Raw genomic sequence first — 11,094 nt, forward strand, 5'->3', positions numbered from 1 at the left:
CCAGGCCTCCTGCGCGCCGGTTCCCAGCACCCCCGATGGCTGCCCGCGGGACCAAGCCCCCCGATGCCTGCGCGCCTACGCGGGCCTCGTGGGTAAGCGCCTCCGGGATCCGGACGGGGCCGGGGCTCTCCCGGGCTGCCTGCGCCCGGGTGGACCCCTTACCCCTCCCTCGGGGTCCCGCAGGCACCGCCGTTACCCCCAACTACGTTGACAACGTGAGTGCGCGCGTGGCGCCCTGGTGCCACTGTGGAGTCAGCGGAAACCGGAGGGAAGAGTGCGAAGCTTTCCGGGGGCTCTTCACAAGGAACCACTGCTTGGGTGAGAGGCTCGGGCGCGGCGGGGCGGTGCCAGGCGGCGCGGGAGTCGGGTCTGCGCTTACTGCTGACCGCCCCTATCAAGCTGCCTGGCCGGCGAGAGCCCATTTTGAGGCAGCCAGGTAGGCCCTCTGCTGTCGTCCTGCCCCTTTGGGAATCTGTGCCCACCTGTCTCCGGAGACCAGGTGACAGACTAAAGTAGAATCCTGGGAGTGTTTAAGCTGGCGCCCCTGCGTGCGGGAGGGGGAGTCAGTTAAAACAAATTTCCGAGGACCTGGAATGGAACTAGGCGAAATTCCTGCTTCTGCCACTGTTGAGGTGTTTGCATCCCTGACGCACTGCCAGCTCCGCCCCCTGATGATCTCGGCATAAGGGTCTGAATAGCTTGGTGGTCCCCTGCCCAATCTAGGAGTTAAAGGGCCTGAGTTTGAAGCCCAATTCTGCCACTCACTAGCTGAGAGTTAACTCCTCTAAGCCTTTTTGTGTCCATCTGTGAAATGGGGATGATAATAGTCACTCTCCCCTGTGAGGATGGAGGACTGTAAGGTTAAAAACTCAGCATAGTTTGTCCTTATTTTGTTATTCCGTGCCCTGTACCTGCCATTCCAGAAGCCAATCCTTGCAGACATTCTGTCTTCCTGTCCCTGCATGGAAAGAGACTATGTAGGATGCCAGGAGTCTCTCAATTTGTCCCTGAGGATCTGGGCCCTGTGCTGAGGTTTCCCAGACAAACCCCCTGGACACCTCTCTCTATAGATGATGCCATACAGGCCTTTGACAGCGTGTGGCCTCTAGTCCTGCAGGATCAGCCGAACTCCCTCCAGGACCTTGAGCACAGCCTCTTGCAGGTAGGTGCAAGTAGGTGCAGGTAGGGGATGGTGAGCTGGCAGCCCTTGCACTGCCTCCTTCCACCCGTCCATGCCAGGTGGGCCTAGATGGACATGAATGACCTGGCATGGGAGTGGAGGCAGAGAGCAGAGCCAGGCTTCTGACTCAGGTACACACTCTGCTCTCATCCCTCAAGGTGTCCTCAGCAGACAGGCCCCTGGAGAGGTGCTCCCTGCTCACCTTGCTCCTTGTCCTGGCTCTCCAGCCTCAGCTCTGACTAGGACAGCAGACCTTGGACAACACATCCAACTGTCCCACACTGCCTGGGGTACACAGCCACCTCTGCGGCCTATGCTCCACTGTAAAGAGACTGGCTTATCTCCAGTGCTCTTGCCTTGCTGCCTTTTGCAGATCTGGACACCCTGTGTGCCTGTCCCCTAGAACGAGGCATATAGGCTGGGGGCCTGACTGCAAAGGCTATGGTTTCCCTTACAGTAGGCTTATTGGTTGTAAAGTCTCTTTGTCCACAGACCTTGGAAGAGTTGGAATCTCCCACAGGCTAGGGATGGGAGGGTGTCACCTGTGTAGCTGAGGCCTCACCGGAGCCCCAGATCACCTAGAGAAAGTCAGAGACAATCCAAATTCCCAGAATTCTAGGAGATTTTTATCAGCACCCACCCCCCACCCAAGCAAATCATGCCTTAAGGAGTATATCTATATCTGTACAGACTTGTAGGCAAAACCCCCTCTAACACTATAGCCAAAGGTACCCTCCCAGTTAGTCACCACCCATGATGATAGTCACCTGCACCCCATAACATGTTGGCAGAATGCTTCCTGTCCACGATATGTCGCTTGGTGGGCACCACCTGGAGTAAGTGAGAATCCAGTTCTCTGCATTGCACTGACCATATGACCATCTTCCCCATGCTTTAACCTAGCACTAGGAATGGCATTCACAGTTCAATAAATCCATGTGCACTGAGACTGGCCTTGTTTTCACATGACCTGTGTCTTGGAGCCCACGGTCAGCTAACAGGATGTGCCTCTGCTGGCCTGTGTGACACTGGATGGCCTCAGAACCTCTCAACTCTGTCTTCTTACCTACAGATGCTAAACAGAATCAACTATTAGGTCCTAGTGGCAGGGATTTTCGTTGCAATTGTTTATTCTTTCCTTCTCTGTTAGTACTCAGATAAAGAAACTACACTTCCCGGCTTCCCTTGCAGCTAGGGGTGGTATATGACACAGTTCTGACCAATGAGAGGAATTCACAGATGAGGCTTCCAGGAGAGCTCTTTAAACAGGAACAGACTTGCTGACTGGCCCCCGCTGCCTCTAGCCTCAACCCTTCCCTCTTCTTGCCCAGACCTTGGTGGCAATGCCTGGGGACACAGGCACCATCTTGAAAATGGACCCACGGTACTAGCCCCAGTCCTCCTCTCTTTGAACTCTTTATTATATGAGAAAAGTGATGCTCTAATTTGTTTAAGGTAATTTCTCTTCAGGTGTCTGTTATTTGCAGCCAAACATAGGCCCTGAGTGATACACTGCCACCCCTGGGGTGCCTGGGAGTCCCAGGATCACCCACTATACTCCCCTAGTGGAGCCCCACCTCAGCGCCCGGCCCTGACAGACACTTGAAAGAAGGGGCAGCAGTGATTGTTTTTTTATTCCTGCATTTTCTATTTGCTTCTGTTCATGTGGAGAGTCAAATTCTTTCCTGGAGCCAAGAGAAATTCGTCATAAAGGTTTTTATGAACACTCCATGTGCGTAGCCGGTGTGGACCCAGCAAATGCCAAGGGCGTTGTGTTAAACTACAGTTCTTCAAAGAGGTTTGGGGAGGAGAGGGCAGAACAGTGGGAGCCAGGTATAAGCCTTCTGCCCGCTTCTTTCTTCCTCAAAAGCTTGGAGACTCCTGATGAGTGAAGGATTCCTATGTCTCCAGGCTGTTCCTTCTCAAACCTGGTTGCGGTTTGTTAGGGGCCACGAAGCCGGTGGAAGTGGAGGCTGTTGATGCCTTGCGCAAAGACCTCTCTGGGCCAGTGTAAACCATCCTCAAGCTTCTGGGAATGTTGGCTGCAAACACAGTTCACAGCTGCCCCCTTCTCTAGAAGAAATGCCTGTAAGGTTACACTCTGCTCCCTAACATGGACTGCAGCTAATAACTGACTGAGGTGGACTATAAAGGCCTAGCTTGCTTCCCTCAGGGGACACAATTCTGTGTTCCAGTCTTGCTCCAGAGCTCTGTGCCTGATCCCGGTTGAGACCACATCTTAGTTCCTTCCCCTGCCCTCTCCTGCCTCCCTCACTTAGATATTCCTCCGAGGGTACTGCCTCCAATAAATCAGAGCCTAAGAATCCCTATCTTGGGCTTGGCTTCTGGAGAACTTGACCTATGACACGGGGGTTAGATACAGACACACCAAATCCGAGGCCTGGGGCTATTCTAACCAGAAAAAGAGCCACCGTCTCAGATTGTGTCCTTAGCAAATCATACCAAACCCACAGACACTGTGTGTAGCAGCTGGCAAACAGCCTCCCAGCTTCGGCCAGTATTCTCCTGATTGAAACCAAACACAAATCAAAAAGGCCTGGGCATGTGACTGAGCAATCCAAGCTTCAGGCACAGCTGTCTCCAGGGGTTCAAATGATGTTGTCCCCTCTGGTCTATGCATGGCTTCTGTCTGAGGTTAGGCAGGCTCTCACCGCAGGGTCGGTCAGAATGCCGGCAGCAGCCCTGGATCAGTGATCTCTCCTCCTACCATTCTCAGCAGAAACAGGCCCCTCTCTTTCCTAGCATTCTTGGACTTCCAGTGGCCTGAGGAGTGACATCAGCACCCCCAAGATCACATGGAATGGGCAGGTCCTTTTCCAATGGAAAAATGGAGGGGTGTTGGGCATAGTTCAAACTGTTCTCACTTCCTGTAGAAGGAATGCTCTCAGCCTCTTACACCTGCACAGGAATGGACACCTGTAAGTGGGCAGGGGAGAGAAGGTGTGTGTGTGTATATGGAGCAGGGAGGTTGGGCGCGAGACGGGGAAGCGAAAGCATCGCCTTGCCCTGTTCACCATGATGGCATAGTGGGCCAAACGCAGAATTAAATACCTGCTAAATAATTTGCCTCTGTGAGTGTGTGAAACTCTTTTACTCCACTTTTCATTTAAATAATTAGAGTAAAATATAGGCATATACCTTTCAAAAGATGGGGAAGATAAAAGTGAGCAGATCCTTGTTGAAAGTAGCACAGTTGTTCCATGGCTGCTGGCTGTCTACCTCCAGTACTTCTCTCCAAGCAGGCAAACTCAGGGTTTTTACCAAATGGAGCCTTTTTAACATCAAACATTGTGCACCAGAAAAGAGGCTTCCTTATTGGATGTAGGGGGGGAAATGGAAGGTCACAGGGTCTCTGTTCCCTGGCTCTCTGTTTATCCCCAGAGTTAGCATTTCATGTGGGAGGCCTAAGGCCATCCAGGGCGTGGAGCCAGCCAGCTCTGCAGAGAGAAGCCAAGAGGAGCGACAAGGCATTGAGGCCCGCAGAGGCCACCATCTTGCCACTCCTGGGCCAGATGACTTTCTGAGGGTTTTGCTGCTGTCGTGGGTCGGTGGCCCCAAAGATACGTCCACATCATAATCTGTGGAACCTGTGAATGTTATCTTTTATGAAGGCAAAAGAGTGAATATTACCTTATATGGCAAAAGATGTGATTAAGTTAAGGATCTTGAGAGGAAGCACTTGTCCGGGGTTATTCAGGTGGGCCCTCACTGCAGTCACATGCATCCTTATATGAGAGAGGCAGAGGGAGATGAGACACAGGGAGAGGTGGGAGTGATGCAGCCACAGCCAAGGAATGCCAGCAGCCACCAGATGCTAGAAGGGGCCAGGAACAGTCTTCCCCAGAACCTCTGGAGGGAGTATAGCCCTGCGACACCATGATTCTGGGCTTCTGGCCTCTGGAACTGTGAGAATAAATTTCTGTTGTTTAAAGCCACCAAGGTTGGGTAATTTGTTACAGCAGCCCAGGGAAAATGATGAAGTTGTCTAAGGTTGTCAGAATTTCGTTTCTCTTACTTCTACCTAAAAAGGTCCTGGTTCATAGTGTTAAGTCTGACCAAACACCTCAAGACCAAGTCTAGCGGTGGCCCCCACAACCAGGAAGGGGTCCTGCCTTTCTTGTTCGCCTTTGAGTGTCAGCCTCCATGTCCTGCTGGATAGTCTGCTTACTGTCACTCTCTCACGTGCACTCTGGGAGACTGGTCCTGACCCTTGCGTCATCCCTGTGAGCTGTTTTAAATACTGAGCTTATAACTGGCAGGTGGTTGGGTGTGGGGAGGAGGGGTAAGGCAGAAAGGCAGGTGTTGGAAGCTTCTGTGGATTTATTGGTGGAAACTTCACGGCTCATGAATGTTCACTCTGGCTTCGAGCCTGCTCTCTAGGGTACAAGGTTGACGTGGAAACTGCTCACTGCCCACCTGCCCACTGCCCTTCCCCAACTGGATCAGTTGGGGCCAAACTCATAGAACTGGCTCAATCTTACAGGAAGTGTGGACACTGGCTGTGAAATTTCCAGAGAAGCAGGAGGACAGGGTCTATGCAGGGCTTTAGGAGACATTCCCCAGCCGGACAGCAACTTGTCAGTGAGTCTTGCAAGCATGTGAAGGGAGGCAGGGACACGGCCCTGCCTCACTGGGCTGCAGGCCTGGGAAGTCCTGGGTGGAAGGATGTCTCGGGAAGCTGCTCTGCCAGGGACATGTCACCCTACATCCAAAGAGCCTCCAGCCCAAGGCAGAAGATGGAGAGGAAAGTTAAGATGAGTATACACACAGGAGAACAAAATACAGAAACAACTTCACAAACTGAGCCCTCAAGGAGCCGGGATTAAGCAAATGAAGAGGAAAGTCCTACAGGGGTGCAAATGGGCCAACCACCAGGGCTGATCCCCAGCTCCCTGTGCAGCACGATTCATAGTGGGATCATCTGGTCTAGTCCCTTGAGTTGGGGACACAGGATGAAAGAAAATTCTTGCCAGGCATGTTACACAGCTAGTAATGCAGGGTTTGTCCATTCGGATGTCACCCACACAGGTATGTGGGGTTGGGGACTTAGTTACCAGGAATGACATTGTCGTTAGTGACAGAATTTTCCAAAATGATGACCAGCTCTTGGTAAAGTTATGAAGAAAACAAAGTTCTGTCTTCCCTTGGTTTACATAATAGTTGCATTTCTGGAAAACTGACTATATATTAAAGCAGCTCTCAAATACGTTGGGTTTATAACAGTGTTGAGTTCTATACCAAAATAATTGGGGACAAATTTTCTCATTTACAGAAATATCCAGTAAGATGTTTGAAAATCGAGTGGGATGTGGGTCAGTTCTTCGTTTGGTGGGACAGTCCTGCATGTCACAGGATGACCACCTTCAGGCCCAGCCACTAAATCACAGCAGCTCCTCCCCCTTTAATGCAAGAGTCAGAATAGCCCCCACCTATTTCCAAAATGCCCCCTAGGTGGCAATCCTGTGCCAGTTGAGAGCTATTGCCCTACTGGACCTGCTTGCCCCAACTCCTACTACTGCCGTTGTACCCCACTTTGCTTTGGCCCCCCAGGCATGCAGCCACCTTTGGGCCTTCGCACCAGCTCCCGCCTTTAGCCTGTGCTCAGCTCTCACCTTATCAGAACATCTCTCCCCAGCCCCACTATGAAAAGTAGCAATGCCCCCAGCACTTTCCTCCCCTAACCTTATTTTTACCTTTCTTCATGGAACTTACCTGACATTGAACTCATTGTCTCCCCTACTGCATTGTAAACTCCATGAGGACAGGGATTTTTGTCTGTTTTTTTTTCACTGTGACATCCCTGGTCCCCACACAATGCTTGTTCGGGCAGGACACCCTCATGACCCACGTGTACAGGAAAGATGAGCGTGGCAAGACACACAGCAATTACTGGAATACAGTGATTTCGACATCCTGCTGGGCCTTGCCTTGGGGTAGGGGAAGTTCCTGACTAGGCCTAAATCTGCTCTCTGGGCCACATGTGAGGCGGCTTTGGGTTGTACCCGCCTCGGACACAGCTTTCACAACCATCTCCTGCCAGTAGATGGTTCTAATTAAGCTTCAATAGTCACAGGGTTGTGTATTTTCATTTTTAAAGGTCAGGCTAATGGTTCGTTTGACAACATAATTCCTTCAAAAACCTACGCTTTTTATCTTTTACTTTCCAGGCAGGTCCAGGGTCAGTGACAACATCCCTGGTTCTTTCTTGGTCACAGTTCTCAAGCTGGCTTTATTTCTTTGCTTCCTTACCAAATGCCTCTCCCTCAAGACAAAGGCCTGGAAGTTATGAGGCTCCAGAGGGAAGACCACAACCTCCGTCTGATTCTCACCATGAAGCAGCCGCTAGGTGTCACCGGGTCTTTGTGGTTCACCTCTTAGTATGGGGAAGACTAGAAGCCAGACTAGTTGTCTTTTCTAACACTGAAGAGCCCAGATATCAGGATTCTCCGCCCCTTTCCCTTCTGCTTGTAAACTGGCTAATTCTTTCTGGAACTCAACTCTTTGTGACATCTTGCCAAAAGTAGCCAATAGTCAATGCGTACTACTTTGTTTTTTTTCCAGTATCTTCCCCTTGAGCTAAAAACTCAGTAGAAACACAGTTTGCTTTCCTAGTTATCAAACATAACAGGCTTACCAGATGTTTTGTCACGGCCTGACAGAGATCTGCTTGCTGCATCTGTTTGCCTGTCACCTAGCCACTAAGCCAGTGCCACAAGTTTTAGATTTTGGTTACAGAGCCCTTCCACTTAAAGGTACCAATTTGTATATTAGAGTAAGAAAAGCTACCTGTTGTAATAAAGGCCCAAATCTCAGTGGCTCAATAGAATAAAGTTCACTTTTCAGTGATGCGAAGACCAGCAGACAGCCCGCCTCTAAGTGGTGACTCAGGGTCCCATGTGTGGAGAGCAGATTGCAAGCTGACCAGGTCCTTGCAATCTGTGAGGTCAACCAAGGGTTGCCTCGCCTAAAAAATAAAAAGAATAAAATGCTTAGCATAATGCCTGGCATAAATAAGAACTCCATTTTTGTACCTCCGAGGCAAGGGGTAGCTCACAGCCTTGAGCAGACAGAACTGCAAGATCATAACAGGGTGTGGGTTGGGTGAGGATAACCTTATCTTAGCCAGTAATTGTATGCTCTGGTATAAAAGCAGCTTGCAAAAATAAAACCACAGCATTGTCCGCCATCAGTGCACAAAATCAGGGCAGTGGACCTCCTGGTCCCAGCTTTCTGTCTTCTTGCTTTTCTCAATCTCCCACCGTTCCCATTCAGGTTTATTGTCCAGAGCTATGCTGGACATGGCAGGATTTACCATTTGCTAGACGTGGCACCATGTTCCATCCATCTTCAATACCTCATTTCTTCCAACGTCTCTTTGGCCAGAGCTTGGTTTATGGAGCCAACCTAACTGCGAAGGGAGAAGCAATTGATCTGGGATTCCAAAGGCAAAACGTAACAGGTTTGGTGAATACACAGCAGCTTCTGCCAAAATACTACCAAAGCCCAGGTTTTTTTCCTGTCAGGAACACTTGACTGCTCCCGTGGCCCTCCCCAGAAGAGTTTCAAGGTCCTCCTCAACCTGGCAGCAGTCACTAGTCCAAGTTCCCTTGTCAGGCCCAGAGCCAAGCTCTGGTGAGCAGGACTCCTCCGCGCTCTGCCCCAGCCCCCTTGACCTGGGGCCTGGTCTGACCTCCCCTGTATGAACAACTGCTCTTCCCTGTGCTTCTTCCAACTTTCTTAACGCCCATCACACCTGTCCCACCCTTCTGGGCCTTTTGCACTGCGCACCAGGGCACGGAAATACACTGTTCTGGCCACACTCTGAGGGCAGGCGCTGTATAAAGCGGGGCTGGGCATACAGAAGGCAGATGAGACTTTGGGAATGGACATGTCATCAAAAACTCAAGACCAAGGACAATGCTGGGGCCATCTGGGATGATACCTACCAGCATCTCTGAGATTTAGCAGCTTGGAAAACCTAGAGAGACATTCAGGAGGCCGTGAAGAGGCAAGATGCTGAAAGACCAAGCGCAGCTGGTGAGGCAGGGCCCAGGCGCGGACCGAAATGTACCCGGCCCTTCCCCGTGCCAGGCAAAGCTGCCCTGCACACCAGTCTCCGTCCCCAGCATTGTCGTTTCCAGGGCACACAGGTGTGTGAAAACGTCAGGAAGTCCTCTCACAAGCGGTGCGGAGCTCCCTACCCCCCAGTGTCTGAGGGGCCCACCCTGCTGGTTTTACATTTTCACCTTCACGACTGCCAAGTGCTTCCTCTGAGGCAGTCTGAAATCTGGGAACCATTGTAAACATTTTTTTTCCTTAAGGTTCTAATGACTAAATTGTAAAAATAAGTGAAACGAATCAAAATCAAAAACACTCAGAAGAAAAAAGACGTTTTTACCAGATCTACTTTTATTTCATAAGGAAGTTTGTAGTATAGTATTTACTTTTGTTTATATACAAGTTCTTCACATTTGTGTTTAAAATGCACAGACCTCCCTTAATGCTCTTGTTCCTGCTTAAATTAGCTGTTATTTTACAATACAAAAAATACCAAAAAATTGCAGTCCTAAATGTATGTATAACACCCACAATAATCCCCAGCAATGAATAGTTTACAATACTTACTCCATATTTACATGAGTGCAATAGATGCTAAATTATACATATTAACAAACTAAGCTTGAATCCAAACAACAACAAAAAAATACCGTAAATAACTATAGAACGAAACATTTCCAGAGCCAGAATTAGTTCAACGAAACAGGCTTCACTAGTGTTTAGAATGTTTTGTGCACAAATTCAGTTACTGAAAGTTGATTCTGTTATTGCCTTTAAAAGAGAAGGCGCCAGCTTTCCTCTCCACTCCAGATCACTTCCCGGCAGGCGAGGGTTTATTAGTTTGAAGGACTCGGGAAATGTCTCTCAGCCAGGCCTGGCTATCTACAAACCGTCATGGTGATATTTATGGTTTGAGCAGAGTTTGGTAAATTGGGTAAACGTTTCAGACTGAAAGCCAGTGAATGGCCCCAAGGACAGACCCTCTGCCTTCCTGGGTCTGTCCTCAGGATGGCCAATTCTCACATAAACCACAAGGAAAGATCTCCTGGGACAATGGGTTTGGGAACTGGATTCTGTTTTAATTCTAAAGAGCTGCTTTTTCATCTCGGTCACTGCCCTAGTGTTAGCTTAGGTTGTAAGTGCTTAGTGAGTATTTGTTGAATGAACAGATGAATGAATGAAACTGAAGGATCAAAGGTGTTCATGACAAGGACACCATGACCCAAGGAAGTGAATCCCTCCCACCCCTTCCCCAAATACACTCGCTCCATTAAGTTGAAGGGGTAAGACTTGCATTGAAAGGTAAAACGCCTTTTTCTACTCTTAGTGCTCCAGTCTTTTCATTTGCCCCAGATTTCCTGGTAGAGCTCTCATATTGCACCTCGAGCTTCGCCCACAGATATTCCCATCTTTTCTTTTTGCTGCCAATCTTCTGTCCAGGGCTGCTTTTTCTCTGGGTGAGCTCAGGGGAGAATGAATTGCCTTCTCTCCAGACTGTGTGTAGGGAGGAGGCAGGAGATAGACAGAAGCCCAGGGTATCTGTGGTTCTCCATGGGGGAAACAGGAGCTATTGATCAACAAATCTGCCAGCCCACTCCCACCCCCAGCTTCCAGTATAGTAAACTGTGCTCCTGGGAAATAATCATTAAAAATTTAGACAAAACCACAGCAAAACACAGTCTAGAAAACCCCTTTTTGGAATATCTGATTTCTACAGGTATAGTCTTTGAACTTAAAGATTATGTGAAACATTTCTCAGCATAAAATTGGTTGTCCCTGGCCACCCACAGCACCAACAGGCTGACAGATTCACAACACACTTGCAGAGCCAACAA

At 49.6% G+C, this 11,094-nt stretch overlaps 1 protein-coding gene across 1 annotated transcript in view; it reads left to right on the forward strand.

The window, feature by feature from the left end:
* Nucleotides 1–1,419, forward strand: part of GFRA4 (GDNF family receptor alpha 4) — a 3,585-nt gene extending 2,166 nt beyond the window's left edge. Inside the window, exons 3-6 of the mRNA XM_006922012.1 lie at nucleotides 5–92; nucleotides 184–318; nucleotides 1,071–1,162; nucleotides 1,339–1,419. Of these exons, the coding sequence (XP_006922074.1) occupies nucleotides 5–92; nucleotides 184–318; nucleotides 1,071–1,162; nucleotides 1,339–1,419 (396 nt within the window). The remainder of the gene's footprint in view (nucleotides 1–4; nucleotides 93–183; nucleotides 319–1,070; nucleotides 1,163–1,338) is intronic.
* The last annotated feature ends 9,675 nt before the right edge of the window (nucleotides 1,420–11,094 follow it).

This window comes from Pteropus alecto, unplaced genomic scaffold (genome assembly GCF_000325575.1).
Source record: "Pteropus alecto unplaced genomic scaffold, ASM32557v1 scaffold45, whole genome shotgun sequence".
In the NCBI taxonomy this organism is placed as follows: domain Eukaryota; kingdom Metazoa; phylum Chordata; class Mammalia; order Chiroptera; family Pteropodidae; genus Pteropus; species Pteropus alecto.